The 17612-nt window shown below is 53.7% G+C and overlaps 3 protein-coding genes across 3 annotated transcripts; 1 reads left to right on the forward strand and 2 right to left on the reverse strand.

The window, feature by feature from the left end:
* Position 1: 1 nt before the first annotated feature.
* Positions 2 to 1120, reverse strand: C26H1orf74 (chromosome 26 C1orf74 homolog). Its single transcript, XM_030233069.2, has one exon. The coding sequence runs from the start codon at positions 1111 to 1113 to the stop codon at positions 307 to 309; it is 807 nt and encodes a 268-aa protein (XP_030088929.1). The 5' UTR covers positions 1114 to 1120; the 3' UTR covers positions 2 to 306.
* Positions 1121 to 1778: 658 nt separating this feature from the next.
* IRF6 (interferon regulatory factor 6) lies at positions 1779 to 9074 on the reverse strand. The gene is made up of 8 exons (XM_030233206.2): positions 8977 to 9074; positions 5583 to 5759; positions 4530 to 4734; positions 3976 to 4098; positions 3726 to 3872; positions 3108 to 3500; positions 2636 to 2754; positions 1779 to 2344 (listed from the first exon to the last, which is right to left on the reverse strand). The coding sequence occupies exons 2-8, from the start codon at positions 5754 to 5756 to the stop codon at positions 2123 to 2125; spliced, it is 1383 nt and encodes a 460-aa protein (XP_030089066.1). The 5' UTR covers positions 5757 to 5759; positions 8977 to 9074; the 3' UTR covers positions 1779 to 2122.
* Positions 9075 to 13544: 4470 nt separating this feature from the next.
* GUCA1B (guanylate cyclase activator 1B) lies at positions 13545 to 17180 on the forward strand. Its single transcript, XM_009098322.4, has 4 exons — positions 13545 to 14031; positions 15189 to 15338; positions 16230 to 16344; positions 16883 to 17180. The coding sequence occupies exons 1-4, from the start codon at positions 13828 to 13830 to the stop codon at positions 17008 to 17010; spliced, it is 597 nt and encodes a 198-aa protein (XP_009096570.1). The 5' UTR covers positions 13545 to 13827; the 3' UTR covers positions 17011 to 17180.
* The last annotated feature ends 432 nt before the right edge of the window (positions 17181 to 17612 follow it).

Genomic DNA, 17612 nt, shown 5'->3' on the forward strand with positions numbered 1-17612 from the left:
CTGTGGTGTTCAAATCATTTTATTAATCTTCAGCTGCCCACTGCAAATGAATACACACTGACTTTGCAGGGTGCAATGTGCAGGCAGGCAGGACCGAGGCAGCAGAGCATCTGGGAGCACACTCATTTTTTCTTTAAAGAAAATGTTATTTGGTTTTGCCACCGGCCTGCGGTGACTGTCACAATTCAGCCTTCTGTGCTCAAGGACCATGAGAGACGCAGGGGACAACGCACACAGGAAACTGGATCTTCTGCCTTGGTCCCCGATGCAGTGAGGAAGGCTGAAAAGTCTGAGTACGTTCATGTTTTACAAGGCAACCGCTGGAAGAGACACGACCTCGCTGGAAATGCAGAGATCTACAAAATCGCTCTGAGCACCGAAAGCCTCCTTGAGCTCCTGGCACCAGGCATCCAGTACGTCCCTGAGCTCGGCGCACAGGCTCTCCGGGACGCTGAAGGAGTAGATCTGGACCCTGAGCCCATCCTTTATGCGGGGGCAGGAGGCCTGGGCCGTGAACACCCTCAGCGGGGTCAGCGCCAGGCAGTTCTCGGCGCCCTCGGCGAAGGTGTACACGGCGGGGTAGCCCAGCAGCACCCCGGCTACGGTGCACAGGTTCCAGCCGCTGGCGACAACCTCGCTGGCGGTCACCGGCTCGGCGCCGGCGGGCTCGGCGTCCCGCAGGTGGCCCAGGAGGGCGGCGAGGTGGCGGCGCACGGCGCGGGCCTCGCCGGGGCCGCAGAGCGCCGGGCCCGGCCGCGCCGCCGACACGTCCACGAGCGGCGCGGGGCTGGCGCGGAGCGCGGAACGGAGCCGGCCCCGGGCCAGCCCCGGCCGCAGCACCAGCGCCGAGCCGCCCATGGCCAGCACGTGCAGGCGGCCCGCGGCCAGCCCGGCCTCCCGCAGCCGGCCCAGGTACCGCCGCAGCTCGGGCGGGCCCGCGGGGCCGCAGTCCCACAGCAGCGCCGGCTTCAGCCCGGCCGCCACCGCCAGCACCTCCCCGGCCGCCTGCAGCGCTCGGGCCGCGGGCAGCCGCCGCCTCCGGCCGGGCCCCTGCGCCTCCCGGGCCGCCGCCACCAGCAGCGGCACCGGCAGCGCCCCGAGGCCCGGCGCCATCAGCGGAACCCGCTGGAAACTCCGGTTCCGGGGCGGGCCCGAGCTCGGCCCGGCCCCGGCGGAGGCGGCTCCTGCGGGGCGGGACCGCATCGCTGTGGGCCGGGAAAGGGCCGGGGCAGGGCCATGGCCCGGGAAAGGGCCGGGAGTTGGGCCGGGGCCGGCCTGGGCTCAAAGCAGGGCACCGGGACAGTGCCCGCAGCCTGGGCACAAAGCAGGGCACAGGGACAGTACCCGCAGGCTGGGCACAAAGCAGGGCACAGGGACAGTGCCCGCAGGCTGGGCACAAAGCAAGGCACCGGGACAGTGCCCGCAGGCTGGGCACAAAGCAGGGCACAGGGACAGTGCCCGCAGGCTGGGCACAAAGCAAGGCACCGGGACAGTGCCCGCAGCCTGGGCACAAAGCAGGCAGTTCAGGGACAGCACCGAGCCGTGCTGGGAACCGCTGACAGCTGTGTGCCGTCCCTGAGTGCTCAGGGTTGTAAAGATCTGAACAATCAGTCCCCAGGAGACTAGAGAAGCTCCAGAGGTCCCTTCCAACCCCATTCTGTTATATATGCATTTACAATGCTGGCATATAGGCCTCCCTATTAACCCCCCCACACTGAAAGGAGATCAGCCTTTGAGGTTAACAGCCCCATTAAAAAGAAAAAAAGAAGACAAGGTGATATTGTCCAGGCAGATTTAATAGGGCACAGATTATTTTCTTTCTCCTCTTCTAATGATCAAGTGTTTATATACATTGTATTATAGCAGATTAAAAAATATTACAGAATTGAAATCTGATGTATACAGAGGGGTTGTTTAAGCAAACAGCTGAAAAGGATGAAGGAGTTAGAAGCATTCCTGTAATCCTTTCTGTTCTGAGCCACTTCCAAAACAAAAGCACCACAAATTGCTGAAATTGTAGAAGATGACAAGATTTACAGATTTTATTTACTCAGACTGAGGCAAGGAAGGCACTGGTTAAGAAACACTCCTGAATATGTACAAGGCCAGAAGCCGGGGTGGGTCACTGTGCTGGGAGGGGCTGTGCCATGTGCATGGCCGGGGCCTGCATGGGCCAGCCCTCCTGGTGGTTCTGCAGCAGCCGGTAGAGTTGCTTCAGGTGTGCCACGATGTTGTCCTTGATGTCGGGCGTGGAGATCTGCAGCCGCACGCTGCCGCTGTCGAAGGAGCGCGTGAAGTCCCCCGAGAACATCTCGTAGATCATCCGTGCCACAACGGGGATGACCTGGTGAAGAAGTCCCTTTTTTAGCCTAAAGGCATGTGGAATATCCCTGTTTCTCTGCAGGAGCCCCTGTCCTGGATGCAGAGATGGTTTCCACAGTACCCTAACACTCTCACAAACCAGTTCTATTCAGCACACGTCACATTTGTATTTGCTCTCCCAAACCACCAGTCTTACTGGAATTTTCCTGGTGTCAGAAGCCACAGCAGAAAATACCAGGTCTCAGTATCCATGGGAATTGATCCCAAACCAAACAAGACTGGCACATGTCACCCCAGAGCCCCAGTGCCCTACCTGCACCACGATCAGCTTCCTCTCCCTGGGTTTTCCATCGGGCCACTCTTCTCCAAAGCAGAAGTAGATCTCGTACGGAGGCTGTTTCTCAATTTGTCCCTTCTGATGGGCAATCAGCTCTAGGAAGAAAAGCAGAGTGCTGCAGGGTTGTCCTCTTTAGGGGAAACACCCACGACATCCCACCTCATTGCATCACTCCTCTGCCACCTCTGGCATAGTTACACTCACCCCTTGCACGTGAAGTGCATTCTTTAAAAGCAAGGCCCTCTGAAGTCTCTCAGAGCATTAAAGGAGTGTGCAGTGCCCTTCTCCTGCCACACACCTGCTCCAAGCTCCCCTGAAGTCCAGGAGCAGTGGCCCTGACCCGCTGTCCACACCTGGTGCACCCAGGCAGAGCCCAGTGCAGACCACCCTTTCCAACAGTGCCATGAGCGGTGTCCAAAGCTGTTCTCCAGAAGCAGAAGCTACTTACCGCTTAGGAAGGTTTCCAGACAGAAGAGCTTGACCTTCTTTTGCCTTTCGATGAGGTTTGGGGTGGTGGAGGAGGGGGCACAGGGCCCAGACCAGTACACCTTGCACTGGCAGAGCCGCACGGCGTAGATGGCGTGGCCGCTGACCTCCAGGATCAGTCCCCTGTCCATAACATCCAGCAGCCGGCTCGTGAAGATCTTCTGCCTTTCGTTGGTGATCTGCTCCGTCCCTGGAAACTTGACTTGCTCCAAGCTGATGGGCCCAAAGAGCTCCTCCTGGTCTGGCATAGGACCCAGCTCTCCGTAGAAAAGTCTGCAGCCCTGTGGGTTGCTCACGGTCGTTGTGGGTCCAGTCTCCTTTCCTCGATACTCAAACTTGATTTCTAGGTCTGTCACTGAGAGAGAAACCATCAGTGTGCCTTTTCCTGAAGCACCAGCACCAGGGACACCACGCAAGCCCCGCTGCCCTCACAGGGATGTTTAAACCACACACAATTCTATTTAAACTACACAAGTTCTCCTCACTCACAAACAGCCACGGGAAAAAAAGGTAAAACATTGTTTTCTGTGGGGTTTTAAAGTACAAAAGCAGAAGCACTGTTACAAGCCCACGCACGTACTTGGCAGGGAGCTGATCCAGAGCTCGGGGCTGCTGAAGAAGTCGTGCTGCAGCGCCGTTGGGGGCATTTCCATATCCAGAGGTTCATTCTTTGGCCACACAGTTTCAGGGCTGCAGTTTTCTGCACTGGCTGGAGCCATCGGAGATTCTACAAAAAGGCAACAACTCCTCAATAAATCAAAATTTTATTTCACACAAGCAGCAATTTACAAACAAATGCCTTCACTAATACATTAGTCTGTGCCACCAACCATTGATATTAAGAAATGGAAATGTCTCTTGAATTGGGACATGCTGAGATTGATTCAATTCTTCCTCCTCTTCATCATCAAGATCATTATCCTTTTCATCCCACGGAGCTGAGCCAGTGGAACCTGCAAACAAGAACATTCTTGTGGGTGGATGATCAGCATGAAAGACTGGAAAAAGATCATCATCACGTTGGATATTAATTTGTGTATTTTTCAAATTTCAGTAAAGGATAAATCTGATCCATACAACATGCTACTTTCAGTTTAATACATAATTCTAGAAAGTGAAGGGTAAAGTATTGATGCAGTAAGACACAGTATTGCCAATATTAGACTGTTTAGCAGGAAAACATACAACTGTGTGCAGCTTTTCAAATTTTAGGACTAAAGGATAGTTCAAAGTCCTTGCAGTTTAAGTACAGGCTTCACCTGGCAGCTGCTCCTGCTGCACCAGGGCAGCTGCAGAGTTAATGCAGAGAGGGAAGGAGCTCCCTTGGACCCACGCCTGCCCAGGAGCCAGCCCAGGAGCCAGCCCGTGTCAGCAATGCCCTCACCTGGATTAATGATTGATCCCTGCGACTGCGGGATGTCGCACACTTCATAAATTTTAATGGGGTTCATGGGCACCTCCTTGGTGCCATCGTACATCAGATTAAACTCCCGGCTCTTGTTAAGCGCACAGCGCAGCTGGGCTTTCCACTTTGCAGGGTCTGGCTCGTCCACTCCTTCCTGGTACTTTCCCGTTTCCACGGCCCATGCCTGGGGACAAAGTACAGCCAGCTCAGTCCAGCCCTCCACACAGAGCAGCTTTTATCAGAATCCAAACCTCCAAACAAATCCACCGTAAAATCCTTCTCTTGCAGAAGTCTGAGTAAGAGCTCTTGTGATAACAAAAAAGGAAATTCCCACTTTAATAGTTTTTCTATTGAAAGAAGGGGGAGAAAAAAAGATGTAAATCCAAATTCCAAAAGAATGTTCACAGTTCTGGGTTAGAGGTTTTGTGGGTCTCAGATTCAACACCAGAAGTCATTTTCGACAAGGAGCCTGTGCAGGAGGAATGGACTTGGTTAAAATGGAGTGGAAGGACAGCCACAGACATCCGGCTGGCCTCTCCCTCTCTCACCCCAAACTCTGATTATTGGTCAAAGATGCCTCCAAGACAAAGGTCAGAAATTCCTCAAAGGAGTGCAGGGAGTTACAGTGAATCCCTTGGGATAAGAATATTAGGGACAGCAGCGATGAGTGCTTGTGATGAGCTTGTGGTGGACCTCTTAAGACTTATGTAACAGCATTTCATGGTTTGCTGCCAAGAACAAGCCAGTGACCACATCCCAGCCTGAGCAGATGAAGCCAACAGCAGTCATCTTTGGGGACCAAGGATCACACAGCACCTGGCCTTTGGTGGTGGGAAAGGGTTAAAGAACTCAACACCATCCCAGGCAGTGCCAAGCTTGGCATCCAGGTGCACAAAGTGGCTTTTCTGAGGTCAGATAAATAAAATGTGCCCGCAAACAGCTCCCGAGATGCCTGTCCAGCTCCTGGGCCAACAATCCAGCCCTTTGTCTGTGTTCCAGAGCCGTGGGACGCCCGAGCTCCCCCCACCTCACCTTGAAGATGGTGTTCTCCTCCTCGTGCTGGGGGCTGTGCCGAGTCGCGTGCTTCCAGGGGATCTGGAAGCGCTTGGCCTCGCGGTTCAGCCAGATCAGCCCGGGGTACATCCCACTGTCCACCTGGGCCACCAGCCACGGCTTCAGGCGCACCCTGCGCGGGTGGAGGGCCATGCTCTGCAAGGGGTGAGAGCAGAGCCACTGCTGGAGGTTACTCGAGCCTCATTGGCTTCAAAGAAACTGAATTTGTGTAAGGAGAAAGGGCCCTGTGCCGTAGAACTGCTGTGGGTTTTATGTACTGCACCCCAAAAGCACCAATTCGGGTTCAGCTGGGTGAATCCTCTGCTGGGAGAGTCCCACACATCCCAAAGGGGGCCCAGAGCTGTCACAGGGACAGCAGCTCACAGTCAGTGTTCCAGGGTACACAATTCAGTGCTATTTGTGCTCAGCGAGCACACGGAGCGTGAGCCCTGAGCAGAGCTGGGCTGTAAACCCTCAACAGGAGATAAAGGCACCAACAAGCCACAGCAAGAACAGGCAGCAGGGTTTCCAAAGCCTCCATGAACGCCTTGGAGAAGGGGCTGATCTGATCTCAGCTCCTGCAGTCCTGTCAGACTCTCAGCGAGGAGAAATTGGCCCCGACTGGGAGCTTTAGCCGAGGTGCAGGGGCCAGGCTGAGGCACAGGGGCTGCTCTACCCCAGCCACAGACTCTGAAAGTCATTTTATGACTTTTCCATGAATGCCCTGAATGCAGCATAATCACTGGCAAACAGCAGTGACCTGTAATAACCAGGATGTTTATCCAGAAGGACATGAACTGCAGGTCTGCCTGCACTGCTGCTAAAAATCGACTGCTGTTTACTTAATGTTTTTGTTAAGTAGCCGTGTGCTGCTCACACAATTGCAGCCAGCCAACAATATTTTCCTTGTAGAACAAAGCCAAACAAACAAAATTAACATGTGTCCCTCTCTAAGAAGAGGCCACATTCAGTATCTTTAGATTTTGGGAGGGGATTTCTGCACTACACGTGCGCTCAGAGGGTGCATCTCCCATATTCCTTTGTAAATCCTGAAACAGAGGTGAGAAATTACAAATATTCCCATTAATAAAGAAGTTACAGGACAAGTAAAACCTTTGCCATAAGCCTTGAATATTGCTGGAGGAATTGCAAAATGTGTCTGGTAGCAGAGATGGAGAAGATTAAAAAAAATCCTATCCAAGAACTAGTCCAGGAACAGGTTTTATTTGTTCAAATACCTGCAGATCCCATTCAGAGGCAAGCGCTCACACAAAATTAATCCAAACACAACTCAGTTTATCTGTTTATCTTTTCTGCAAAGAAAATGTTCAGCTTCAACTGCAAACCATTTTTAAATAATAGTTTGAAAATGTGTGGGCACATTACCAGACTGTTTCCCAGGAGCTGCAAAGGATCAGGAAGCAATCATCAAAATTATTTTAGTGTTCCTGAAACTCTGCTGTGTTGGTCCTCCATGTTGAAAATGCTGTCAGAATTAAACCTTCTGAAGCGTGCTTGCAAAGACACAAAGTCCAGGTTAATCCTGGACCTGGAATTGAGACCCAAATCAGATACTGATTACTCTTGAAAAGGAAAAAAAAAGTGACTTTTTGAAGAATCCTTAGCGCGGCTCCTTTCCACCATTTCTTTTAACGTTACACCTCACTTAACGTTACAAGCAGTCCCTGCTAATAACATGTGCTGTGCACACACCTTTGCGAGACACAGAGTAAATTCAAACCCCAGAGCAGGAGAGATGTGTGCCCCTCTCACAGCAGAGGAGTCGGGTGACAAGGTGGGTGCTGGCAGGGATTGTCCCTGGGCCCGCAGACAGCGTCTGTCAGCGCTCAGCACTACAATGCTTTATGACCTTTTATCACCAATGACTTGTTGACACAATAACTGAGAGCAAATCAACTTGAATCCCATTGCTGGGCTCAGACGGTGAGTCAGCCTCTCACAACCTTCAACTTCGATCTGGTGGGTTCTACCTCTGCCAGACACCTGGGGGACGGCTGGGCACACTCACGGTGGGTTCTACCTCTGCCAGACACCTGGGGGATGGCTGGGCACACTCACGGTGGGTTCTACCTCTGCCAGACACCTGGGGGATGGCTGGGCATGTTTATGGCTCTGCCAAGGCAGTGGCTCCTTGGTGCACAAACTCAGGGACTGTCCAGCTCCCTTTATTCCCACTCAATCTGGGTGCTGGGTAGGGATAATTAGCACATCCCTCTGCTGCTAATGCATCTCTGGTCAGTGATGTAATTACTGCCTGTACCCTAATTATTCGTATTTCTCCTTGGAGACATTGAGCCCAACAAGAGCCACTCAAAGTCAGGAAGGAGCAGACAGCCTGCAGCCACTCCCCGGAGGGCTGTGGAGGAGTGACCAAGGTCAGGGACAGCCCTGGTCAGCTGTGGTGACACTCGGGGCCCTGGTGAAGTCCCAGACAGTCCAACAGCACACGGAGCACCAGGAAAACCATCCTGAAGCCCAAGTCAGCTTTGCTGCATAGATGCTTTCGCTCCTCACCTGCAGATCCAAATATACTCAGTGTTCCTGCTCCACCTCATCCATTAAAGCCTCTGAAGATGGAAGGATTTTCTCAGGGTACACTCCTGCGAACCCCCAGACCCCTCTCCTTGCTCATTACCTTTATTTGACTATATTATCCTGGATTTCATGGACCTGTATTAATTTTTTTCAAAGGCAAACCTTCCAAACAGGCTGAATTGCCATCCGACGTTGAATCACCTCCCTGCACCGGGAACCCGGGGCTCCCGCATTTCAGAGCTCTCTACATCTCCTGCCTCCCTCCATCCCTGCTCTCCCCACCACCCCTGAACGCGATCAACTCTTTGAATTCCCAGTTTGCACACCCCAACCTGGTCACCTCAGCCCTCGCCACGGCCGGGCAGCCCCTGCAATTGGAAGGGGCACGAGTTGTTACACAAACCGTGGGGATTTGGGGCGTAGCAGCTGCGATCCGAAGACCGCAGTGGGTGGGGGGAACACGCCAGCCATGCCCTAACTTTAGGCCTAGCTTTCCAGCGATAGGAAGGCGTAGCCCGGGGCCAGCCCGGCGCTGCCCGCGGAGCCGGGGGCGAGGAGCGCTAAATGGGCATTTCCAGCGGGCTCTGCCCTCCCGGCTGCGCCCGGACCCGCACGGCGCCCCCGCACCGCCGCCCCTGCCCCGGGCCCGGGCGCTGCAGCCTCCAGAGCCCCGCACGGAGCCCCGCAGTGCCCCGAGCCCCGCTCCTGCCCCGCTCCGCCCGGGAGCCCCACGCGGGACGGGGCCGCGCCCGGCGGCTCCCGGGCCGGGCGGCTCCGGGGCCGGTACCGTCCGATCCCCGCGCCCCGCTCAGCTCACCCCGTCCGTCTGTCCGTCCGTCCGTCCGTCTGCCCGTCCGTGGGGCTGGGGCCGGTCCGTCCCGCGGGGGCTCGGGGCCGCCCCGCGAGGCCCGCGCGTGGGGCAGCGGCGCTCGGGCAGCGGCGGCCGCGCTCGGGCAGCGCCCGCCCCGCCTCACCTGGCCCGGCCCGCCCCTCACCTGCCCAGGTGCGCTCGGCGCAGCCGCGCCGCCCGCCCCGCCCCGCGCCGCTCCCGCAGATCCCCCCGAACCCGCACGGGACCCGGGCCGAGCGGAGCTCCCCGCACCCCCGCCCTTCTGCCGCGGCCCTTTCCCTGTCTAACGGAATCTTTAGGAACTTCCAAACGGGATAATTTTTTTTCCCCTGGTAAATGGAGTGTTTAGGAAAGGAAGTTTGCTTTAAAGCGGGATATCTTTGCCTTTTAAATGGAATATTTTGGGAAGAAAGCATTAAGTTCCTGGGCTTTTTCGCAGTTCAAAACATACTCAGCTGAGTCATGGAATCACGGCATGATTAAGGCTGGAAAAGACCTCGAACCATCGAGTCCAAACATTAACCCAGCACTGCCGGGTCCACCCCTAAAGCGTGTGCCTCGGCACCACATCCGCAGGGTTCTGAACACTCCAGGGCCGCTGGCTCCCCGCTTCCCCGGGCAGCCTCTTCCAATGCTTGTACATCCTTCCAGTGAAGAAATTCTCCCAAATTGCCAATCTATACCTCCCCTAGTACAACCTAAGTACATTTACTCTTGTCCCACATCCATCCATCCATATAAATCCATATCCAGGCAATGATAGAACAGGATGAAGCCAAACCCTGAAGTCAGCTCTGATGAAAGCCACAGGCACACAGTTTTTTCTCTGAAAAGCATAAAAATATCCCTCTTCCCTGGCTCCTTCCCCCCTTTGGGTCACACCTACCCCTGGGAAGGGGCTCAGCAGCTTCTTCCTGGTCCCTCTGCAGGCTCCTGCCCTCCAGCCTCGCGTCTTATTTATTTTCCTCCTAGGTGGAGAACTGTGACTCAGTGGTGAATCTTGGTTTCAAGGATCATACAATGCTTCACCTTTCAGTTTCAATGAACCAGAAAAAAAAATGGGAATTTCCCTTCTCCTTCTCACCATGAACACTATGGAAAATACTGAGCCCTGGCTTTGGGAAGGCTGACTTACACCCACAGCTCAGTCCCGAGCCAAGAGGCTGGAACTGGACAAAACCTTGGAGATATTCACACAGAGACAAAACAATTCACTGTTTTCCTGAGTTTGCCTTGCTGGATACCAAGTGCAAGGTAAATATTTCAGGCTTTGTTCAGCGTGGAATTCCACTCAGAGGAAACATGCAGGAGTTTGTCAGCACATAAGAAAATCTTCCTGGCAGTAAGCAGAGTAGCAGATGTGACACTCGGAGTCGGCACTCTCTGTGCTGGGTGAGATGGGCTCCCTTAGTGGTACCTGACCATTCCTGACAGGTAAATCAGGGGACAGCTGCTCCTGGAGTAAAACACCCCTGCTGCTCCTGCTGTGTGAAGCCTGCAGTGGTAGGACAATTTCGGGAGCAGCCAGGAAGAGACTCGGGCAGGTATTGGGCTGAACTCCAGGGCAAGCTCTGCAGGATCTTTGATCTCTCCTCAGCCAGGCCAGCACTAAAGCTCCTGCATTCCTGCTGTCCACGCCTCTGTCCCGCAGGGAAAGGGCAGCCCTGCTCTGGGCTGCCTGGGCTTGTGGGGGGCTGCTGGGGAGCTGTGCAGGGGGACCCCAGGGCTGCTGCTGCCCTGGCAGCCCGGGCAGGGCTGGCAGTGCCTGCCCAGGGTTTTGCCCTTCCCTGCCCACTGGAAGGACACTCAGATGCCCAAGCTGCAGGAGGGGTCCTGGGGCAGGTCAGGGCTGGGGGATTTTAAAAATGGAGCAATGTGGCAGAGCAGCTGGGTGAGGACTGCTGAGCTTGGGAGCTCCAGCCTGGAGAAGGGTCCAGTCCTGCCTGCAGTGTCCCTGCAGCTGGTCAGGGCAGGCAGCTGTGCCTGCTGCCTCTGCCACAGCCTCTGCTGCCTTCCCAGCCCCGACACAGATGCCAAACAAATGAGTCTGCCCAGCCCTCTGCAGGGTTTGGTGGTTTTTTTTCCTCTTGAGTTTCTCCCAGGCCGTGCTGAGGCGTGTGGCAGCACGTTGGGGTAGGCAGCTGACGGGAAAGCAGCTGCACATCTTTTTCCATGCTCTTGGCTGGGAAACTGCCCAGCTCTGGAGCTGCAGAGGTGATAATGCAGGGCTAGCTCATGAGGCAGGATGTGCAGTCAGGTGTTACCTGGCTGTGACTGATCATCCAAAGTGTTCACTCGGACACGACACACAGAGCGTTGATCCTGCTCCTTCAGGCACACAAACAGCCCCAGCCTCTGCACTGGGATGTTTCTAGAAATTATTCTTTTTATTTTTACTTCTCTCTGCCTATATTTACCTCTGTCCGCATAATTATTTTTTATTAATCAAATGAAGAGGTCTTTTGGCTGATAAACTGAACCTTATGAAGTGACATCCTCCTGGCTGAGAGACAGCAGCTCTTCCAGTGCAGTCTGCAGAGCACACAGAGGCTGTGCAGAGGAATTTTCATACCAGGAGCTATGGGATTTACTTTATTTCAGTGCCAAATTAATATCGCTATTTTATCAACACGATTGTACGTCATGATACCTGCAACAGCAGCAGCTGGGCTTTGTACTCCAGGTCTCTTGCAGCCCTTTATTCCCAGCTGGAGAAGATTGCAGTCATCAAAACAAAAAGGAACCATTTTCTCTCCTGGGAACAGATCACCAAGTTCCCATAAGGCAAAACAAAATTATGCAATGAATCAAGACAATGTCCTGGGCATGTGGAGTCTTGCAGGGTGCTCTCAGCACTCACATTCCTGCAGGCAGCTCCGTGCAGGAGAGCAGCACAAAATGGTGGAGAGGCTTCACCCAGCACATCCCAAACTCCCCAGCTGTGCTGCAGGGAAAAGGAACAAATCCTTCCCACCCTGTCCTGTCCTGGCAGCCCTTCTGTGGCCTGGGGCTCTTTGTGACCCAGGGAGAGCTCCTGGCCTCACCAGCCAAGATAATCCCAAAAATTATATAAAACCATTTACAAACATGACTGTGGTTATCAAATACTTCTTTCCAGTAGCTCTAGTGAAGAGGAAGTCGAGGGGGTGGATTTATTGTTATTTTTCTGGTGGGCAGCCCCACAGCTGCTCTGCTGTGGACGAGGCAGCTCCAAGCCAGGGGCTGAAGCACTCCCAAAAGGAAGGGCTGAGTTCATTATTGTGTTGTGTTCTTCTAGGCACGAGGATAGACAAGAATGCCTTTAAATAAAAATGCTTTAACTGAAATAGAACAGTCTTAAATTTTCTGACAACTTCTCTGGGCCTTCCCATCCACCCCCAGGCTTCTGCTGTGTTGTCTCTGTCCTCTCTTTGCTCCTCTTTTAAGTGAAACCAAGCCTTGCCTGGGTATCCTCACATGTAAAGGTGTAAGGTTGTGTTATATTCCTGCAAATCTCTGTGTGTATATATAAACATAAATATATATATGCACACAGTTCCTCTGCTGGGTCACTCGCAGCTGTGAGTGGGTTCAGAGCAAACCCCACTCTGACAGTGCAGCATGACTTGCTCTACTGTTTTGCAATATCAAACTCAAATTTCAGCCAGGCTCTTAACCAGTATTCTTCCATGAGAGAGGCTCTTCTTACCTAACCAGCACCAAAAAAGTTCCAAAAAATGAGCAGCTTAAATCCATCTGGGCCTTGGCACGTAGGATAAGAGAATCTATGGTTTCCTATTAATGCTGCTCCAATCCTCTTAATGAAGATATTGGGCTGGCTTGGGCACATTTATAGCTCAGGTCATTCTTTCCACTGGCCCAGATAATGGTGGGGTTCAGAACAATGGGGCTGCTGAGGCAGAGGAGAGGGCTCTGTGTGTGCTGAGCAGAAGGAGTGACCCCGGGAAGAGCTGCACTTTGTGTCTGTCATCAGAGCCATAAATGAGCTGCAGGGGGAAGGGGCAGGCAGGAGAATTTCCATGGACACAAAGAGGGGAAGGGTATAAGGAGAATATGCTCCAAAAATATGGAAATAAACAACTCCTGCTCTTTTTGGCTTAAATCTTTAAGATGGAGGTGTGCAGTAAGAGGAATGTGTGTGTGCCTTCACTAATTGTCTCACAGCCTACAGCAGGCATTCAATTAATTGAATCCACCAGCAGGTTTTTCCATGGAAGTGTTTGTTTTCTCAGGATTCCCTCTCTGTAGTTGTTCTTCCTGTGCCCCATCTCACTGAAGCACTGAGCAGCCCCCACAGGCAGGTAACACAAGCCAGCCCTGCAAAGGTTCCTGTTCCTTCCCCTGTAATCCCTTTTTTCCCTAGAAAACCCTGCAGGACAGAGAGTGGGGCTGTGTGTTGTGAGTACAGGGAGCCTCTGCTCCCAAATTCTTTGACAGGGAGGAATTAATGAGTAGAAAGGCCCTGAGCCCCTGGAGTTTGCTTCTAAATAAAATAGGGCACAGCTCAGAACATCTGAAGGTCTCTGGGGCTCACGGGTGGGAATCTCCTAATGATCTTTAGTTATTTTTATCCGTGCCCAGTGCTCAGTGCTCCGGGGCACAGGAGCCACTCTGAGATCTCCTGGGGAGTGCACGGAGCTGCCAGGAGCTGGCCAGGGAGGAGGAACAGAAAAGAAAGCACAAAAAAGGGAAGGTGACATAGCAAGACAGCACTAACATCAGAGGAAGGCCCAGGACAGCGAGAAGAAAAAGAACAAAGGACTTTGGCAAGGTTTTTCTTCTTTTCCCTCTGTTTTTAATCTTGCTCTCGGGAGGAAAATGGGGCAGCAGTTCACCAATGCTGAAGGGGAGCAAGGAGAGATTGATGTTGCAGAGCTGCAGGAATGGTACAAGAAGTTTGTGGTGGAATGTCCCAGTGGGACCCTCTTCATGCACGAGTTCAAGCGGTTCTTCGGGGTCCAGGACAACCAGGAGGCAGCAGAGTATGTGGAGAACATGTTCAGGGCTTTTGACAAGAATGGGGTAAGTGCTGAGAGGGTTTTACAGTCAGTTATTCTATAAATTATAAATGTAACAGGGCACCAGCGAGGGCAGGAGGAGGAGTACAGCCTGGCCTGGATTTATCTCCTCAAATCTCCACCTAAATTAAGGTCAGAGTGTCCCCTTAAGGGACTAAGGGTGGATTAAAAAGTTGAAACTTAGGCAGTCACACTTTGAGACCCTCAAATAGCCAAGACTCCCACATGGCAAAAATATTTCTCTGTTGAGATAGAGGGGAAATCACTGTGCAGGAAAATCCTAGCCAGGCTTGTTCTTTCTGTGTTGGAGGAACAAGCAGGTGGTTTTTTAATAAAATACTGATTTTAGCTTTGCTTTCCAAAAGCAGAGGAAGGCTAAATGATTCAGACATTCTGATTTTGATTCCCTTTGCCATGTTTGTCATGGGACACCTGAGGAAAGTGGGATTTGTGGGTTAGCCACAGTTCCTGCATCCCTGCCCTGCTGCACGGGCAGCCTGGCATGCTTTGGCTGAGCAGCACTTGCCAAATGGCTCAGTTATTCTTTTCCTGAAGCTCCTGATCATATTCCAGCTGTGGGGATGTTTGTTCCTTGTATCAGTACAGGAAAAGGGGGCTCAGGCTGTTCATCCCTGATCAACTGATCTCCTTTAAGCTCCCTTTGAAAATAGGGTCAAAATCTCATTGAAGTGGCAGCAAAAGTCAGTTTGTGGGAAAGGATTAAAAAGGTGGAAGATGTTGGCAGGTCAGGCTTGCCTGAGAATTCAAAGTTGTGAAAAACCAAATTCCTGCAAAAAATGAAAGGTTCAGGTCCCAAATTCCGTTATGAAAGCTGTGGGGGAAAGGTAGCAGAGCAAACTGTGCAGAAAAGATGAAGTCCCATTCCTAATTTACAGGGGTTTTCCTAACAGGACAGAGCCTCTTTTTGAGGGCTGCTGGTGCATGCAGGGCGGGGAGGAGGAGCCCAGCCTGGCTGCACAGGGCTGTGGCTGTGCCTGCTGCAGGTCCTGGACTGCCAGAACTTCCTCAGAGTGCCAGGCAAGCACCTGTGCCTGCCCTGGCCCTGCAGCCCCAGCCAGGTTTCCTGGGAGCTGTGAAGCCCTTTCCCATCAGCTCTCTGCCCAGGCAGTGCCACCCAGCTGCTGTTCTGTGTTGGCACAGGATAACACCATCGATTTCCTGGAGTATGTGGCTGCCCTGAATCTGGTTTTGAGGGGGAAGCTGGAGCACAAGCTGAGGTGGACGTTCAAAGTGTATGACAAGGATGGCAACGGCTGCATCGACAAACCTGAGCTGCTGGAAATCGTTGAGGTAGGTGGGCATTGCCCAGTCCCTTCTCTCAGCCATCCCTGCTCTTTGGCAACGCTCTGAGCTGAGTGGGCTTTGTGCTAATCATGTTCCAAGGATGCTGTGGGGCTGAGCAGGCAGCCAGGCACGGGTACCTGTGTTCCTGCCTGAGGTGAGGCTGAGGAGCACCACTCACCCCCGTGTGAGCATCCCAGGGACGTGCAGTGCCAGGCAGTGCCCCTCTCTGGGGGCAGCAGGGCTGTGGCCAGGAAGGTGAGCAGCTGGTCACCTGCAGCAGCAGCTGGGAAAGCAGGGCAGCCTGTCTGGGCCACCTCCCATGGCAGTTTTGAGGTCAGCCAAGAAGTGCCCGGAACTGTGAGGCCACTGCTAATCCTCTGTGTGGGAAGACTTGAGACAAAACCCTTCAGCCTGGGCAGCAAAGGTAACCACGGACAGGTGGTGCCATGGCAGCAGCAGATGAAGTCTGACCCCTTCCCGTGGCAAAGGGGAGCAGAAACTCAAAATATGAGCTGAGACAGGTTTGATCTGCAGGCTGGGCACAGCTTCCCCAGGGCTGGCTCAGTCCAGATGTGCCTGGCTTTGCATGTCAGCAAAGCTCCCACTCCAGGCCTGTGACTTTTCCCACCTGAGAAATTCTCACTTTCCTCTCTGCAAAGGAGCCCTGAGCTCTGCCCAGTGTGTGTAAGGAGAGCAGCAGCCCCACAGAGCAAATGGGGTAATTAATGTGCAGGCATGAGGTCAGAGCTTCCATTCCAGATCTGAGGCTGCTGAGGGGCAGATCTTTCCAGAAAGGTTAAACCCCAGCCTTTGGGAAAGACCTTCACAGCCCCGGGGTGACAGAGAGTTCAGTGCTTCCATTCCCAGCCCTTTCCCTGATTTGGGGGCTCCTTTCAGTCCATCTACAGGCTGAAGAAGGTGTGCTGGTCGGACGTGGAGGACAGGACCCCGCTGCTGACCCCAGAGGAGGTGGTGGACAGGATATTTCAGCTGGTGGATGAGAACGGCGATGGTGAGTGATGCCCAGGCTGCATTCCTGCCCGCTGAGAGCTCACCTGAGCTGGGCTGCCAGAGATGCCTTGGCTCTGTTGTGCTCTCACAATGGACAGCTGGGCTTGGTTCTGCCCTGCTCCACAGAGCCAAAAGTGTCTTGCAGAGCAGGGTGAGATCCTTTTCGTTGTTACTTTAACGTAAAACACGGAGGAGTCGCTGCTGGGGCAGTTTTGGTGTCACTCAGATCCCACCCTCTGACACCCCAGCAGGCACAGGGCAGGTCCCAGTCCCAGCACCAAGAGCCTGGTTCCAGTCAGGCTGGGCCTTGCAGGACCTGGCTGGGTCCTGGAGGGGCCTGGGTGGGCCCAGGGAGGGTCCCCTTGGGATGGGGCAGGGGGAACTCGCTGGGTCACAGCCCCTGGCTTCTCTTTCAGCCGCAGAGCTGGGGATCCCCTGAGATCGTGCCTGATCAGCTTTTTATCAGACACCTGGGTGGAACCCTGCCTCCTCCTCCTCCTCCTCCTCCCTTACCTGCCTGTGCCCCCTCTCACCCACAGGGCAGCTGTCCCTGGACGAGTTCATTGACGGAGCCAGGAAGGACAAGTGGGTGATGAAGATGTTGCAAATGGATGTGAACCCCGGGGGATGGATCACGGAGCAGAGGAGAAAGAGTGCTTTGTTCTGAGGGAATTCGGCTCGGGCACGGCCCAATGGTGATGCTGAGTCCCAGGTGTGACCCTTCCCCTAGCTGGTAATGACTTTCCTTTTTAATTCCATCTCAGCATCCAGATGCAAACCCGAGTGGTGTAAGGAGCCGTCTCTGATGTAAAACCCACGTGCTGAGCACTGCTGGTACCCAGGGACTATTTCTGGCCCATGAATAAGTCTGGCTGTGTACACAATTCTGTGTTTGCCAGCTCTGCTTTTTGGTTACACCCCAAGGAACAACCCCTGGTGGCTTCCTGCAGGTCCTGAGCAGGGTTTGGGGCTGGCAGTGGGGATGGAGCCTGGGTGCTGTCCCAGAGCAGACTGGGCATGGCTCACCCCTGCACTCACAGCACCTCAGGGCAGCACAGGCAGCTGGGGATGCTCAGGGGTCTCTGTGTGTGTTCTGTAGCCTTTACTGCTGCTCGTGTCCAACATAAACCCACCAGAAATGAGAACTGGGTCTGAGCAGTGGCCAGGACAGCACAGAACTGAGGGACACAATGTCAGGGCTGGGCAGGAGGAGCAGCAGCTCCTTCCCCCCCTCCTGGGACCAGAGGCTGCTCCTTCTGCCTGCCCAGA

The sequence above is a fragment of the Serinus canaria genome, chromosome 26 (assembly GCF_022539315.1).
Source record: "Serinus canaria isolate serCan28SL12 chromosome 26, serCan2020, whole genome shotgun sequence".
Classification (NCBI taxonomy): Eukaryota; Metazoa; Chordata; class Aves; order Passeriformes; family Fringillidae; genus Serinus; species Serinus canaria.